At 41.4% G+C, this 18006-nt stretch overlaps 1 protein-coding gene across 1 annotated transcript in view; it reads left to right on the top strand.

The window, feature by feature from the left end:
* polr1a (RNA polymerase I subunit A) overlaps nt 1-18006 on the top strand; it is a 31380-nt gene that overhangs the window by 2410 nt on the left and 10964 nt on the right. Inside the window, exons 6-26 of the mRNA XM_066720188.1 lie at nt 94-194; nt 774-860; nt 1156-1264; nt 2291-2453; nt 3905-4078; nt 4462-4584; nt 4837-5064; nt 5626-5880; nt 6377-6568; nt 6969-7118; nt 7353-7536; nt 7984-8066; nt 8396-8554; nt 9024-9122; nt 9266-9418; nt 9917-9999; nt 13853-14018; nt 14347-14568; nt 14864-15066; nt 15626-15793; nt 16152-16287. Of these exons, the coding sequence (XP_066576285.1) occupies nt 94-194; nt 774-860; nt 1156-1264; nt 2291-2453; nt 3905-4078; nt 4462-4584; nt 4837-5064; nt 5626-5880; nt 6377-6568; nt 6969-7118; nt 7353-7536; nt 7984-8066; nt 8396-8554; nt 9024-9122; nt 9266-9418; nt 9917-9999; nt 13853-14018; nt 14347-14568; nt 14864-15066; nt 15626-15793; nt 16152-16287 (3238 nt within the window). The remainder of the gene's footprint in view (nt 1-93; nt 195-773; nt 861-1155; nt 1265-2290; nt 2454-3904; nt 4079-4461; nt 4585-4836; nt 5065-5625; nt 5881-6376; nt 6569-6968; nt 7119-7352; nt 7537-7983; nt 8067-8395; nt 8555-9023; nt 9123-9265; nt 9419-9916; nt 10000-13852; nt 14019-14346; nt 14569-14863; nt 15067-15625; nt 15794-16151; nt 16288-18006) is intronic.

Here is an 18006-nt window from a genome sequence, read left to right on the forward strand (position 1 = left end):
CTAGATTTTGATATAAGTAAATGCAGTTAATGTACTTGCAATGAGACGCGAGGAAATCCTACTTTAGGATGTATTTTGTATTCCGTCTTGCAGAACCGCTCGATCGCAGGTCCGCAGAGAACACAACAGCAAACTCATTGTGACCTTGCCTGCGACGGTGCATAAAGATGGCAAGAACCCAGAAGGAACTGACGGTAATGTAGTGTCTTTGTTTTGTCAGAGTGTATGCTCAGTTTCTCAAAATGTTCCACAGACACCACAGCACTGTGCCAGGTGTGCAGATATTTTTTGCATCTTTAGAGTGATGAGCATCTTATTTATCAATGGATTTTGTAACCTGAATAATTCTGAGGAAATTGAGCATTTAACCAGTTTTTTTTATTTTTTATTTTTTTTAATTGGTTAGCTGGAGGACACTATTATAATAGCCCTTTAAATACCACCACCAGTTCTCTACAGTTAATTTCAAGCCCCCCCTCTTAGCTTCTAATCTATACATCCAGTTATTGTCTGTCTACATGAATTAATACATTTCCAGTTTAGCCTGTTTTTCTTTCATGGTTCTTCGGACGTTGTGAAGGCAATCAAATTGAACCTCAAAAGGGGCAAAAAGTTATAAATCTTCTGATATAGTTCTGAACTTCACAAAAGGATAACTTGTTGGCATAAAACTGCAAATTACCCAGATACTTTTCTTCTATAAATGTAACTTGTCATTGCATGTAAAAACACGATTGTTTTACTATCTTAACCTTATATCTATTTCTTTGCAGTGATTGATGAATCACAGCTGGGGAAGAGGGGGTATCTGACACCCAGCACTACTAAAGAACACATACTGAGACTCTGGGAGAATGAAGGTAAAGCCGGAAACTCTTAAAGATGAAAAAGCCATTCACAATGCACATTGGTTTAGTAGTTTTTTTTCCAACACAGGCTCATAGTTCTGTGAATTTTGCACTGTTAACTTCCACAATCAGATTTTGCTCATGTAGTGTTTTTTTTGTTTATAGTTTATTGTTTTTTATATGTAACTCGTAATTCATACATGGAAGGAGTCATCATATGAGAAATTACTTTTTGAAATGCTCCCTCACTGTTGATGATGCTGTATGTCCAGAGGACAGTGAGGTAACAGCTCTGGTTTTGTTTCAGGGTTTTTCCTGAAGCACTTATTTTCAGGTCTGGAGATCAGTGACAACTCCAAGACTGACTTCAATGTTGATGCATTCTTTCTAGACCTTCTTGTTGTCCCTCCGTCCAGGTAGGAACTATATTTAAACTAGGGCTTCCTCGATTTAATTGACTAAACAGACTGGATAGGATCCTTTGGATCACTCAGTTATTAATGAACACCAAATGAGTATGATGGATCAAATGGCCTCCTCTCATTTGTAAAATGTCTTATACTCTTCTTCTTAATTGGGTCTATTAATCCCGATTAATTAATTAATTGATCGATGATCAATATTTTCTCTATTTAATCAAGCAGATTTTATTTTTCATTACAATGACTGGTGATTATACGGGTAATACTAGAAGCGCCAACTATTTATAAGAGCCAAAACCACTGATTTTAACTGATAGCTGTGGTATAATAATGAACGGCAAATTATTGAATACAACTAGCACAAATGTGGTAGGGTATTTAAATGGAAATATGAAAATAAAATATTTAAATGATTGGTATAAATAACATCAAAGTGCTTTTTTTTTCTAAAGGCGTATGCACAGTCAAAACGCATAGATGAAACAAGTGTTTATTTGCTGTGTCCACTCAGTCTGACTACAGTTGTAAGAAGACGCTTGTAATGTTAGACAATGCATGTGTTTTTCAAGTACATGAAAGACTGTAGAGAGGTGAGGATGGAGAACTTGATTTGCGTTTATGCAGCTAAAATGCAGTAGGCATATTTAATACATATATTTAGTCAAGAACGGGTAAGCACTGTGTATTCAGAAACAGAGTAATTCAAATGAAATCGTTCCAACTGACCAGCTCAGCACTTTCATTGTGAAGTTATAAAGGCGAATCATGCAAGATATCACATAATGAGAGCAACAGTACAGTATCCGTGCACAAACTGGAGGATTACAGGCCGCTAACGGGAGAAATACAGTGGATTCAAACTGGATTCGGAAGAAAACATTAAAGACAAGGGAAAGGTTTTCTGTTTCATTTGCAAGCAATGCTTTTTTTAAAAGGGCAGTGTGAGTAGTTGTCTTCAGGGATGGTGGCCTAGATGAGCTTTGATAGTTTCTGATGGCTGACATGTTGCTGTCCCTGCAGGTATCGGCCCATAAACCGGTTAGGGGACCAGATGTTCACTAACGGGCAGACGGTGAACCTGCAGGCTGTGATGACGGACAGTGCAGTGATCCAGAAGCTACTTGCCCTGATGGCACAGGATAAAGAGCAGGCTTTGAAGGACACAGGGGTCCTGATAACTGAGGTGGGTGTACAGCCGACTGAAAGGACCTCCCTCCTTGTTGCTCAGCTACATTGCAGGACAACTCCCCAGGCCTGGTGTGCGCAGGTTCATCCCAGCTGCTTGAGTAGCTGAAAGGCGAGAATCAGTCGTATCCTGTGCACCCCCTAGTGGACAATCCTCTGGTTACTAAATACATTCATTAGGTTGGTCCAGAAGTACAGTGAGGGAAAAAAAGTATTTGATCCCCTGCTGATTTTGTACGTTTGCCCACTGAAAAATAAATGATCAGTCTATCATTTTAGTGTTAGGTGTATTTTAACAGTGAGAGACAGAATAACAACACAAAAATCCAGAAAAACGCATTTCAAAAAAGTTGTAAATTGATTTGCATGTTAATGAGGGAAATAAGTATTTGATCCCCTATCAATCAGCAAGATTTCTGGCTCCCAGGTGTCTTTTATACAGGTAACGAGCTGAGATTAGGAGCACTCTCTTAAAGGGAGTGCTCCTAATCTCAGCTCGTTAGCTGTATAAAAGACACCTGTCCACAGAAGCAATCAATCAATCAGATTCCAAACTCTCCACCATGGCCAAGACCAAAGAGCTGTCCAAGGATGTCAGGGACAAGATTGTAGACCTACACAAGGCTGGAATGGGTTACAAGACCATCGCCAAGCAGCTTGGTGAGAAGGTGACAACATTTGGAAGAAACACAAAATAACTGTCAGTCTCCCTCGGTCTGGGGCTCCATGCAAGATCTCACCTCGTGGAGTTTCAATGATCATGAGAACGGTGAGGAATCAGCCCAGAACTACACGGGAGGATCTTGTTAATGATCTCAAGGCAGCTGGGACCATAGTCACCAAGAAAACAATTGGTAACACACTACGCCGTGAAGGACTGAAATCCTGCAGCGCCCGCAAGGATCTGCAAAGAGGAGTGGGACAAAATCCCTCCTGAGATGTGTGCAAACCTGGTGGCCAACTGCAAGAAACGTCTGACCTCTGTGATTGGCAACAAGGGTTTTGCCACCAAGTACTAAGTCGAAGGGGTCAAATACTTATTTCACTCATTAACATGCAAATCAATGTATAACTTTTTTTAAATGCATTTTTCTGGATTTTTTTGTTGTTATTCTGTCTCTCACTGTTAAAGTACACCTACCATTAAAATTATAGACTGATCATTTCTTTGTCAGTGGGCAAATGTGCGAAATCAGCAGGGGATCAAATACTTTTTTCCCCTCACTGTAAAAAGAAACCGCCTTCTTCCCTTTTTCTATTAAGAGTTTGGCATTTTGGACTGTCGTTTCCCCCTCTAATTCTCACTATTAAAAAAATGAAAGCGAAATTAACATGTACATCTCTCTAAATAAAAGCTATTATAACTCTTGGTCAACCAGTTTGAAACCTGCATGCATACTGTTCTGTTAAAAAAGGCAGTAGATGATGATGTACTCTCTCTCCCTGCAGGCAGTGGAGCAGGACTCGAGTCAGACCGATCGGACCTTCCTGAACAACATCGTGGGTCAGTCCCTCGCTGATAAACTGTACAACAAGTGGATCCACCTGCAGAGCCATGTCAACATTTGTTTTGACAGCGACATGGACAAACTCATTACAGAGAAATACCCAGGCGTTCGTCAGGTGGGACAATGCCCGGGCATTTCAACTCATCTGATGTTTTTCACTCCTAAAAGACTTACAAAAAACAACAACAGAGTCCAGTAAATGTGTCTCACTGTGTTTAAATTTCTATGGAAGTGTAAACCCTGCAATTGGTGCTGCATGCTCGGTTTCCTCTTTTTGATTAGCATATTTTAACTGAACACAATTTCATTTTATAATATCTGTCACTACTTTTTTTTATATATATGTCTATATCTTGGCTTGAATAAGCTGTTAGATAATTTGTGACTTACCCATGTTACAACAAATGTATTTATATCTTAAAACACATTGCGTGGGTTGCAGTAAACCTTTATCACTAAAAGTCCCATAACCACCAGCTCAATGTTTGTCTTGCACAGATCTTGGAGAAGAAGGAAGGTCTGTTCAGAAAGCACATGATGGGAAAGCGTGTGGACTATGCGGCTCGATCTGTCATTTGTCCTGACATGTACATCGGCACCAATGAAATTGGAATACCTATGGTAAGGATGTATGGACGAAACAGGGCCACTATCATCAGTACAGCAAGGCTGACAAAATCAGAATAGGCCATTATGCTTGTCCAAAAATGTCTGGAAATATTCCAAAGAACTTCAATGGATAATAAACGAGTCAACTCATGAGAGAAATAAAACAAAGGCTATATTTATTTCCATATTCCTCAAATCTCAGTGGGAGGTGGAGGATATAATAACTACAAATCTATATTGAACATGATGTCAAATCTGTCACAGGTGTTTGCCACGAAGCTGACGTACCCCCAGCCCGTCACTCCCTGGAACGTGAAGGAGCTGCGACAGGCAGTCATCAATGGACCCAACGTTCACCCTGGTGCCTCCATGGTGATCAATGAGGACGGCTCACGCACTGTGCTCAGCTCCACCAGCCACACCCAGAGAGAGGCCATCGCCAAACAGCTGCTCACCCCCTGCACCGGCCCTCACCGGATGCCCATGAAGATTGTAAGTTGTTGACTTCTGGAGGCCTGTATTTACTATGTGTGGGAGGGACAGTTTTCAACATTTCCAGTGGCAAAAGTCTAACCGTAATCCAGGATTGGTTAATAAAACCTGGGAAGACCGTTATAAATGCACTGAATACATACTCATGTAGGTGAAGGTTTTTTGTTTTTTTTTACATTTACAAAAAAATGTTGAAGCATTACTGAAAGCAAAATATAGTGCTGTTTAATTTGTTTATGTTTTGGTATTATATGCCTTTTTCAAATGAATCTCAGCTTTATCATTATCTACACTGCATACACAGTCAGACTCAACCTTCAAGTTTTGAAAATAATAAATATAAATTAGGGAAAGTGAATCCACTTTCCTTATTAATTAAAAAAACTAAAACATCCATAGTTTGCTGTGATGTTACTGAAAGGATTGATGCCCGTAGTCAGAGTCTTCTAAGCACAGAGTTATTTAAGAAATAAAAAATCCTCTGCTCAACCTGATTTTGGAAGTGGAGCGGTTTGTCGTCTCTGTGCCTGGGGTTGACTAACTGGTGTCTGTGCCCAACAGGTGAACCGCCACATTAAGAATGGCGACGTGCTTCTGCTGAACCGGCAACCCACTCTGCACAGACCCTCCATCCAGGCCCACTGCGCCCGCATCCTGCCCGGGGAGAAGGTGCTGCGCCTGCACTACGCAAACTGCAAGGCCTACAACGCCGACTTTGACGGAGATGAGATGAACGCCCACTTTCCCCAGAGCGAGCTGGCCAGGGCAGAGGCCTACACCCTTGTCAGCACAGACCAGCAGTACCTGGTGCCCAAGGTGACAACATACTGATATCTCATTTTATTCACGTATATAACATAACTGGCAGGTTGGCCAATAAGGCTCCTGTTGCTTAGACGTTTGACTCGTTTCGTGTTAGGATGAACTGTAGTCCCTTACGTAAGGCTATTTCAAGTTTCCTTCCTCATTTTGTGTAAATAAGCATTGCATCTTATTTTCATATTTAGGTTATTATGTCAAATGTCTATGTTTGTTACTTCTTCATACTGAGATAATTCTTAGAAATAAATACTTGTTACTTATTCAATAACAAGAAGGTTTGAACTACACATCCCTAGTCATAACAGTAATTGAAATGTTTGCATAGTGATTTGATTGCCATATTATGTTATTTGTGTGAAACGTTAATTGACAAAATTATGAAATTATCATGACATTAAATAAAAATTGTCACACCTTTTAATAAGGAAAAACACATTCAACGTCCCATGCTTGCTGTGGTGACGATGTGTGCTGTCTGTCTGTTTTTCAGGACGGGAAGCCCCTGGCAGGTCTGATCCAGGATCACATGGTATCGGGAACGAGCATGACCATCCGTGGCTGCTTCTTCTCTCGAGAGCAGTACATGGAGCTGGTGTACCGAGGCCTGACGGACAAGCGGGGCCGAGTGCACATCTTGCCACCTGCCGTGCTCAAGCCCTGCCCCCTTTGGACCGGGAAGCAGGTAGCTCCAGTGTGCCAGTTTGCCTGGGCTCTGCAAGGCTGACTGAGCTCTCATAAACACTTAAAAGTGTAGCTAAAGTATCATCAAAGTGTTGAAAAAAACATATTTCCACGATACCAGCTGGCAAGGCTGATAGTTGTCCAGATTGTTTGTGATGTTTCTCTCTACAGTCACTATGTATCGGCATGTGTTCCTATACTCTTAATTATTACACACAGTTAATCTACATGTAACACATATAATATGTGTTAAGCCTGTGTCTTATGTGTAGACTGCAACAAAGCAAAAAACACTAAACAATAGAGTGCTTCAGTTGGGCGATATTTTGTTTTGCCCACACAGTCATTTGAACGGCAGTTAACTCAATTCAACTTCCATGTCATTTGATTACCTTCTATAGGTTGTTTCTACGTTGCTGATAAACGTTATTCCAGAAAAGTTCCTGCCCCTGAACCTAACGGGTAAAGCCAAGATTCCCAGCAAGGCCTGGGTGAAGGAGCCGCCCCGGGCCGCCCCGGGGTACGATCCCGAGTCCATGTGTGAGTCAGAGGTGAGACCGCAGCTCCTCCTCCCAGAGCATATAATGTATGTGCTCTTTTTGGGATTGAAACAGATCTGTTTACAGGATTCTGCAAGCTTTGTTTTCTGTTAGGTTTAATCTTATTTAAAGTTGCTTTAACTGGATTTTAATTTGGCACCATCTTTTAAAAAGCTTAAGAAGAGTTAGGTCTCATTGCCCTTCACACATGGTTAGCCCCTCCCCACTGACTCCTGTGTCTTTCAGGTGATAATCCGGCAGGGAGAGCTCCTGTGTGGGGTGCTGGACAAGGCCCACTATGGCAGCTCGGCCTACGGGTTGGTTCACTGCTGCTACGAGCTGTATGGAGGCGAGACCAGCGGGAAGCTGCTGAGCTGCCTGGCGCGCCTCTTCACAGCCTACCTGCAGCTGTACCGCGGCTTCACCATGGGTAAGAGACCAGGTTCGGTGCTTCTAAAGGGGAAGCCTTCCCATAGCTGATTGTAGTGGACATGCGTGATGTCAGAAGTGTTCACCACAGTCAGCTATGGGAAGGCTTCCCTATAGAAGTCTATATAATCTCTGTATCTCCCTTTTAATGGGTATATAATTACATGAAAACACACCATCAATTTCTCAACTGGTGTGCTTTTCACTTTTGGGGCTGCAGAGACACAGTCAGTGGCCTTACTATGATTATACTTCTCAGTCTCAGTCTGCACTCTCTCTGTCATATATTGAATGATACCGGAGGCTAAAGCGTCATGTCTTACGGGTTCACGTTGGAACCCATGTTTTGTAAGATCACCTATTTTGGCTCTTGGTTAATAGTGCAGTGAAGTAGAAAGCTTAGACTGTAAAAGCAAAATATTTCTCCTAATGTTATTTTTTTCTGTAGGTGTGGAAGATATTTTGGTAATGCCTGGAGCAAATGAAAAGAGAAAGAAGATCATTGAAGAGTCTACCAAATGTGGTGCGAAGGTAAAGTGTGGTTAGTCAAGAAGCTCAATAACTACCTAACTGGCAGACATTGCAGTTTTCCAAGCAGCCCACTATTGTGGCTGACCATTCTTGCATATCAGATGGATAATTTGACTTCTGGAAATGGTTTTTCAGAAACATCAGACTCTTGAGTTCTCAAACAAATGTCTGTGGGTAGTATTCCCACATTCACAGGGTGATTACATGGATTGTGTGATCTTTTCAGACTTTTACTCACAGAAACAATGGAATATTTCATAGGTTATAAGGTTAGTCTGTGAGTGTATATACAACACGCCATGTGTTACACCTGCCTGGTCCCTGTGCAGGCCGTGCAAGCTGCCTTTAACCTCCCAGAGACAGCCTCCGAGGACGAGGCCAGGGACAAGTGGCAGGACGCCCACCTCAACCCCGATCAAAGAGACTTCAACATGGTAGACCTCAAGTTCAAGGAACAGGTCAACCTAGTCAACAACGAGATCAACAAGGTAGGCACTCTTAATATGTAACTTGTGCAATGTACAAAGGTTTAAATTCTATTATCTCAGGTTTCCTGCTTCTTTTCGTTTTGTGTGTCTTATAATGTATGTCCTGCCTGATCCTCTGCAGTTCTTTCTGCTGTGTGTTGTGCTGCAGTTATTTGATAGTCCTTGCCAAAGCGTTTGCTGAAGAGCTCACACAGAGTACCACACAGACTAGTTTTGACCACTGTGATACTTAGCAATGTCAATGTGTCTGATGTTCAGTTTTCAGAGGCTCTATGTTCTTGGCTATCATTTGGGATGCATTTTTCGGATGCAATTATTGAGTTTTTCCCCAACTAATAATAATAATAATGATGATGATAGCTTTTGTTTGTAACAACAGTTTTAGAAGCCAGATAGCTAGAGAGCAGTTTTGTAGTCAGGCTTGCAGAGTATGTGTACTTGACATTGAGGGCCCATGTGTCTGTGACAGGTGTGCATGCCCCTGGGCCTTCACAGACGCTTCCCTGAGAACAACCTTCAACTAATGGTCCAGTCTGGAGCAAAGGGCTCTACTGTGAACACCATGCAGGTAAAGCTCGCACAGCGGGAGTCTTGTACGAAAATATGTATATTACGTGTCGCTTTTCTATCCGCATACTATGAATTTACAAATGCATCACATGTAACAATTAGATACAAACGCTGGTCGGTTTATTATGTTTTTCTGTTCAGATTTCCTGTTTGCTGGGACAGATTGAGCTGGAAGGACGGCGGCCCCCACTGATGCCTTCTGGGAAGTCTCTGCCCTGCTTCAAACCCTACGACGTGTCCCCTGGGTCGGGAGGTTTTGTGTCTGGGAGGTTTCTCACAGGGATTAAACCTCCAGTAAGCAACTAGTATTCCCTCCCTCATGATAAATTGAATTCCATTTCTGTGGCTTATTATGTCTTTGTCTGATAAGAAGGTGTTGATTAATGCTTAATGCACAATATAGCACATGCAGACAAAGCTAATTTTAACAGTAGCAATTTAACAGTAGTAGTATTTTGGGATTGTACAGTCTGTGCTGTCTAAAGCACACATTGAGCTGCTCACAGGGGTCTTATTAACATTCCACTAACAGAAGACACTGTAAAGCACAAATAAACTTGTTCCTGATTATAAGTTTTGAATTTTCATTCTGCACTAATTTAGCAGTTTTAAAATCATAATTCCTGATCATGTAAATACTATCCACATAAAGAGAATCCAGACAGTGTTGAATATCAGTATCTGTTCTTTGAAGATTCTTTGCATGTGTGATCCCACCCACTTGTGAAATCCATCACTCTCATTGTTTATGACTGTATTCATGTGTTCATTTTAAATTATTTTGTATTTCAGGAATTCTTTTTCCATTGTATGGCTGGCAGAGAAGGCCTTGTAGACACTGCCGTGAAAACCAGTCGATCGGGTTATCTGCAACGGTGAGGAAAATGCCACAAACAAAAATGCTCTTAAGCAAGAGTTCATCCCTCCAGATTTCCATGGTTCAACGATGGCAGAAATAAAAGTGCAATATACCCTCTCTTGCAGATTAAAAAAAAAAAAAAAAAAATACAGTACACATCGTAGTTGTATCTACTGATATCGTGGGCAGCACTTAAACACTATTCGTATGCTATCGCAGGGTTTCAGTGTGAGCTTAAGAGATGGAGAGGTAGCTATTTAAGACCTATGGCAAGCTCTTCAAGCAAATGTATAACATCAATAGATGGACCATGATACTACAAGGAGCTCCATGAAGATGGTGAAAAGCTATAATGTACCTTATGCAATGAGCATGTGTCAATTAGCATTGGCTACTGAAGAATGAGATGAGGCACATTTTTTTACGAAAGGATTTTATATTTTAGTCCTTAGTTCAAACCATGGTCTCGTACAGTTATTCCTATGTGAAAAGTTAGACAAAATAATTAGGATCTGTTTTACCTCTGCTGCATGTCCTGATATCATATGTAGTAAATGGGGCAGTGTTAAAATTAAATAAACACAAAATTGCTATATTTATGTATAAATCTCCAAGCAACCCCACAACCACATCTCAGTATCTGCTGGAGAAAGGGAGAAAGAGCGAGAAATTTGAAAGTAGACGAATGAAGCACATCTTGCGCATCATCACACTTTGTTTTGCACTTATATTGTAAGTCGCCCTGGATAAGGGCGTCTGCCAAGAAATAAAAATAATAATAATAATAATAATAATAATAATAGTAATAATAATAATAATAATAACATCTCAGAAAATACCAAAAAGCACACGCGTGGTAAAACCAATATGCAGAATGTAGTAAAGCTATCAATGTTGGGCAAAGTTAACATACCCAACTGGATGAGAGCTATAGAAATGGAATTCAAACGCACAATGAAGAGGAAGACAGGAACACATTTTGTCAAAAATCATTCACTGTGACAAATGTTGCAAGGCCTTTGAGCTCGCTTTGCTCATTGCAAGAGTGAAGGCTCACAAAACCCAGTAGTGTTTCTAGGTTTAGTTGTATTTTGTCATAATTTGACTGTTCATTAAAGCATCACCTAGAGACTGCAGCTGTGTTTAAGGGCACTTGCATATATTTTATTACCCCTGAGTCTGTGTATTATTTTACTTAATGAACTGTTAAGTTGCATGTTTAGTAAAGCCCTGTCCCATTTGCAGTTTGTCAGCTGTGTCCTCCACCACCGCTGTGGTCCAGGCTGTTTGAGACTTTTATTTCTCAGATAGACCAGAGATCTCACACTTCCGCCACTGTTCCGCTTCTCATTATTTTAGTAGAAGTGAAAACATTGAAAAAATAGAAATTGCACACCACATACTGAATTTTCAGTTTTCTAAGACAACGGAAAATTGAAAATATGATTTTTCCAACTTTACATATTTTCAGGAACTTTCAGAAAATTGAATTGTTACAGGTTACATGGACTCTTTGTGGTGGGAGGCGGTCGGGGGGTTGTCAGGTTTCTGCCCCACCTTACAAAAAAAACACCAGCTGCCACTGCATACAATATGAGATCTGATTACTTGAGCTCCTTGTTTGTGTTGTTTGTTGAATCATTACGTTCCTGATAGTTCTGTAATATGTAAAAGTGCTTTCATATTGTGGTCTAATTAACCAAAAACCTGAGTTGAATGCTAGTTTATATCAATGTCACACTGCTTCTAAGTGCCTTTCACTATTCATATGTGCTGCATTGTTGTGGATACATTTTAAAATTACATTTTTGTTGACAGAAAATTTTCCTAAAAGTACAATGTTACAATTACATTTTATAAGCCCAGTGTCCAAGAACACGTTTTCAAAACACACAGATTTACCAATAATTTAGGTACAGTGAGGGGAAAAAAGTATTTGATCCCCTGCTGATTTTGTATGTTTGCCCACTGACAAAGAAATGATCAGTCTATAATTTTAATGGTAGGTGTATTTTAACAGTGAGAGACAGAATATCAACAAAAAAATCCAGAAAAACGCATTTCAAAAAATTTATAAATTGATTTGCATGTTAATGAGGGAAATAAGTATTTGACCCCTTCGACTTAGTACTTGGTGGCAAAACCCTTGTTGGCAATCGCAGAGGTCAGACGTTTCTTGTAGTTGGCCACCAGGTTTGCACACATCTCAGGTGGGATTTTGTCCCACTCCTCTTTGCAGATCCTCTCCAAGTCATTAAGGTTTCGAGGCTGACGTTTGGCAACTCGAACCTTCAGCTCCCTCCACAGATTGTCTATGGGATTAAGGTCTGGAGACTGGCTAGGCCACTCCAGGACCTTAATGTGCTTCTTCTTGAGCCACTCCTTTGTTGCCTTGGCTGTGTGTTTTGGGTCATTGTCATGCTGGAATACCCATCCACGACCCATTTTCAATGCCCTGGCTGAGGGAAGGAGGTTCTCACCCATGATTTGACGGTACATGGCCCCGTCCATCGTCCCTTTGATGCGGTGCAGTTGTCCTGTCCCTTTAGCAGAAAAACACCCCCAAAGCATAATGTTTCCACCTCCATGTTTGACGGTGGGGATGGTGTTCTTGGGGTCATTCCTCCTCCTCCAAACACGGCGAGTTGAGTTGATGCCAAAGAGCTTGATTTTGGTCTCATCTGACCACAACACTTTCACCCAGTTCTCCTCTGAATCATTCAGATGTTCATTGGCAACTTCAGACGGGCCTGTACATGTGCTTTCTTGAGCAGGGGGATCTTGCGGGCGCTGCAGGATTTCAGTCCTTCACGGCGTAGTGTGTTACCAATTGTTTTCTTGGTGACTATGGTCCCAGCTGCCTTGAGATCATTAACAAGATCCTTCCGTGTAGTTCTGGGCTGATTCCTCACCGTTCTCATGATCATTGAAACTCCACGAGGTGAGATCTTGCATGGAGCCCCAGACCGAGGGAGACTGACAGTTATTTTGTGTTTCTTCCATTTGCGAATAATCGCACCAACTGTTGTCACCTTCTCGCCAAGCTGCTTGGCGATGGTCTTGTAGCCCATTCCAGCCTTGTGTAGGTCTACAATCTTGTCCCTGACATCCTTGGACAGCTCTTTGGTCTTGGCCATGGTGGAGAGATTGGAATCTGATTGATTGATTGCTTCTGTGGACAGGTGTCTTTTATACAGGTACCGAGCTGAGATTAGGAGCACTCCCTTTAAGAGAGAGCTCTTAATCTCAGCTCGATACCTGTATAAAAGACACCTGGGAGCAAGAATCTTGCTGATTGATAGGGGATCAAATACTGGATTCTTTTGTTGTTATTCTGTCTCTCATGTTAAAATACACCTACCATTAAAATGATAGACTGATCATTTCTTTGTCAGTGGGCAAACGTACAAAATCAGCAGGGGATCAAATACTTTTTTCCCTCACTATATATAAAATGTATTTTTAGAAAACACACTTTTCTCTTTTTAAATGTCAAATTTTTACCACAGATTTACGTAGGTACTAAACAGTGTATGAAGCTCTTGACATTGCAAGCATTGCTTAATGTTTGTTGGGTCATGTTTTGCTTTAGATGTGCAAAGTGTGCCCTTGAAAAATGAGGACACCTGGGTTGCTGTGGTTTACTGCAGTGTAAGCCTTGGTAAATGGTAGATATGATTGTATGAAATTAGCTGTGGTTATTGCCATGTGCTTGATCTGGTTTGACATAATTTGCTCACCAGTCTGTGAACCTTTTAATATGCTTTTAATATGATTAATCCAGGGTTAATCAATGTCTCTTTCTCGGTTAAATCAGAGATTTGAAGATGAATTATGTATTTATGTATAACTGATTGTGATTGTTACAGGTGTATTATCAAGCACCTGGAGGGGCTGGTGGTGCAGTACGACCTGAGTGTGCGGGACAGCGATGGCAGTGTGGTGCAGTTCCTGTACGGGGAGGATGGTCTGGACATCCCCAAGACCCAGTTCTTACAACCCCGCCAGTTCCCTTTCATCCAGGACAACTATGAGGTGGGAGAACAATTCACTTCAGTATCTGTCAAACCCAGTGCTCCATGTCCAGTGGGGTTTATAGGTGTCTTTCACACTTAGTTAACTTGTAAATAAACGTTTTTTTCAGGTTAGTTTTGGTATGTTTCACACCAGTAAAATGTAATTGATTTCATTAATATACTTTCGTGTACATTATAAACCTGGTGTTTCTGTCTCGTAACACGAGTGCTATACAAGAAAAGCTCTTAAAGAAGTGACAATTCCTGTCTATTACAGCTTTGTCATTGCAGGCAGAGATTGGAGATTGATCTAATCATGTGCTCTTTCTAATTTTTTTTTTAAATAGGTGATCAAGAAATCCAAATGTTTAGATGAGGTTTTGTCTAAAATGGACCCCCAGGCTGCATACAATCACTTCAGGGCCATCAAGAAGTGGAAAGCCAAGCGTGAGAACTGCTCTCCTCGGCAGGGGGCTTTCCTGCTCTTCTCCCAGAAGAAGCTGGCCAAACTCCAGGCCCATGGTGTTCCTGAGCAGCTGGAGAATGGCCGCGCCCTTGCAATTAAGCAGGTACAGCAGTGATTACACACAGACTTGCGAAAGAGGAAAGTTTGTTACCTTAATAAAATTAGCCTTTCAGCTCCTATACAAATAAACTGTTGCACTCAATTGCAACATGTTCGAAAATAAAGTGAAACAATCTCTCTGTAGATTCCTTTAGCACTGATTTTGATGAGATGTTGGTACAATCCCAGATTAGCTGCATGCAGGAGCTTGTCAAGAGTGTGGAATCTGAGCACTGTTGCATCAAAGTTTGACATCAGAAAGAAAGCTAAGTGTTGCCCCGTTCCCTGCGCGTCTGCAGCTGGAGGAGAGGTGGTGCTCGCTGGACGAGGCTGGACGCAGGAAATATATGAAGAAGTCGGCCACTTGCCCTGACCCCTGCCTCTCTGTGCTCCGGCCGGACATCTCCTTGGGCTCTGTGTCGGAAACCTTCGAGAGCATCGTGGACTCCTACTTGTCTGACCATCAGGCCCAGCACAGTGAGGTGGAACTGTCTATGGACAAGTAAGGTCCCGCCAAAAAAATAAGACCATCTCACGGTCAGCACACTGTCAACCTCACTGCAGGCATTTGACTTTGCAGAACACCAGCTCCATCTGATTATGATGTGTAGATTTCTGTATTTTTTGGTAATGTGTTATGAGTATAATTTACTGTAGTATAACCTTGTCAAGTCGGGTTTTAGGGTGGAATTGGAATCTACACAAGGCTTAATTTAGAGAACTCAACACTCATCACACAATGGCTTAATTACTTATTTTTTTCCTCTGCTGTTAATTTGTATTTAAAGTAAGTTTTATTTTATTTACCCCAGCCTCTGTGCCTTTCTTTTCTATGATGTGTGCTGCACAGGTGGTGCACTGTGCCTCTTATCACTTGAGGTTTGCTATTTTGAGATCCTGGCTGCCATTTCCAAGCACAATTCCAAGAATCTGTAGAATAACATGTTTTTGTGTTATACAGTGTCTGCCACTTGGTGTCATAGTTTAAGCATTAAAATAATTGCAAGATTTATTGTAATAATGTGGTTATTACAACAGTGCATTTTATCTGTCTATTATAGGCTGAAGACCCTGCTGCATTTGAAGTGGCAGAGGGCTTTGTGTGACCCTGGGGAGGCTGTGGGGCTCCTGGCCGCCCAGAGCATCGGAGAGCCCTCCACTCAGATGACACTCAACACCTTCCACTTCGCCGGCAGAGGAGAAATGAACGTCACCCTTGGAATCCCCAGGTACTGACATTCTGCCAACCGTGACTGAGGGCAGCTGTGGGGTTTCCTGGGAAATTATTGCCACTGCAATGATTTTCTTCTTTTACTCATAGCTATTGCTCTTGTTCTTGTTTATAGTTCATTTCCTTAACTTCTCAATTATTTTTAAAACACATGGAGGAAAGCAAATTGAGGGAAATCCAAAAAATAAGACCATCTGTATATACATGGATTGACTCTCTGTTCTATTAGCTGTGTTGCCTTCAGTACTTTCATATTGATTCATACAAAGAAAACTGATTTTATTTTTATTCCAGAGTACTTCAGAAATGTGTACTTCTGCAAGTTCAGTTTTTCTATTGTCATCTTTGTCTTAAAGGCTGCGTGAAATCTTGATGATTGCCAGTTCTAACATTAAAACCCCAATGATGAGCATCCCTGTGCTGAACACCAAGAAAGCCCTGAAGAGAGTCAAGAAGCTCAGGAAGAAGCTGACCCGGGTGTGCCTGGCAGAGGTGGGTGCCAGTCTGGCTGCTCTCCAATGTCACCAGGACTGCCAGTTAGAGCTGGGCAAGAATACTTCATACACGGACAGAATTATTTCTCAGAGCAGTTTTCAAACCGTTCTGTGAGCGTTTAATCTGCTTCACATATGACATTCGCTTCTATACTTCTACTTCCTATATTTCTAATTTACATAGTTGTTAGTGCACAGAAAATAAATAAACCAAAAATAACTTGAAATGCTGAAGCTGTTTATTATAGTGTACAAGATCATATTTAAAATGCTCTTAAAGTACAACTTGTTCCTGCTAGGATCTTTGACAGTCTGTAAAGACAAAACAATAAAGTCAAGAAGGTCAGACTGTATAGAGATATACACTCACCTAAAGGATTATTAGGAACACCTGTTCAATTTCTCATTAATGCAATTATCTAACCAACCAATCACATGGCAGTTGCTTCAATGCTTTTAGGGGTGTGGTCCTGGTCAAGACAATCTCCTGAACTCCAAACTGAATGTCTGAATGGGAAAGAAAGGTGATTTAAGCAATTTTGAGCGTGGCATGGTTGTTGGTGCCAGACGGGCCGGTCTGAGTATTTCACAATCTGCTCAGTTACTGGGATTTTCACGCACAACCATTTCTAGGGTTTACAAAGAATGGTGTGAAAAGGGAAAAACATCCAGTATGCGGCAGTCCTGTGGGCGAAAATGCCTTGTTGATGCTAGAGGTCAGAGGAGAATGGGCCGACTGATTCAAGCTGATAGAAGAGCAACTTTGACTGAAATAACCACTCGTTACAACCGAGGTATGCAGCAAAGCATTTGTGAAGCCACAACATGTACAACCTTGAGGCGGATGGGCTACAACAGCAGAAGACCCCACCGGGTACCACTCATCTCCACTACAAATAGGAAAAAGAGGCTACAATTTGCACAAGCTCACCAAAATTGGACAGTTGAAGACTGGAAAAATGTTGCCTGGTCTGATGAGTCTTGATTTCTGTTGAGACATTCAGATGGTAGAGTCAGAATTTGGCGTAAACAGAATGAGAACATGGATCCATCATGCCTTGTTACCACTGTGCAGGCTGGTGGTGGTGGTGTAATGGTGTGGGGGATGTTTTCTTGGCACACTTGATGCCTAATTGGCACTAAGGGGCCTAGTTTAAATGCCACAGCCTACCTGAGCATTGTTTCTGACCATGTCCATCCCTTTATGACCACCATGTACCCATCCTCTGATGGCTACTTCCAGCAGGATAATGCACCATGTCACAAAGGTCGAATCATTTCAAATTGGTTTCTTGAACATGACAATGAGTTCACTGTACTAAACTGGCCCCCACAGTCACCAGATCTCAACCCAATAGAGCATCTTTGGGATGTGGTGGAACGGGAGCTTCGTGCCCTGGATGTGCATCCCACAAATCTCCATCAACTGCAAGATGCTATCCTATCAATATGGGCCAACATTTCTAAAGAATGCTTTCAGCACCTTGTTGAATCAATGCCACGTAGAATTAAGGCAGTTCTGAAGGCGAAAGGGGGTCAAACACAGTATTAGTATGGTGTTCCTAATAATCCTTTAGGTGAGTGTAGATAAGGCTACCCATTTATTTTAGTTATATATAGTACATATGTTTTTACAGTTTAAAATGTCATACACATTAAATGTATAATAGCAAATACTGTGGCTTGCTAGTGACTGCAGAATAATTATTTATAAGCC

Source organism: Amia ocellicauda, chromosome 13 (assembly GCF_036373705.1).
Source record: "Amia ocellicauda isolate fAmiCal2 chromosome 13, fAmiCal2.hap1, whole genome shotgun sequence".
In the NCBI taxonomy this organism is placed as follows: Eukaryota; Metazoa; Chordata; class Actinopteri; order Amiiformes; family Amiidae; genus Amia; species Amia ocellicauda.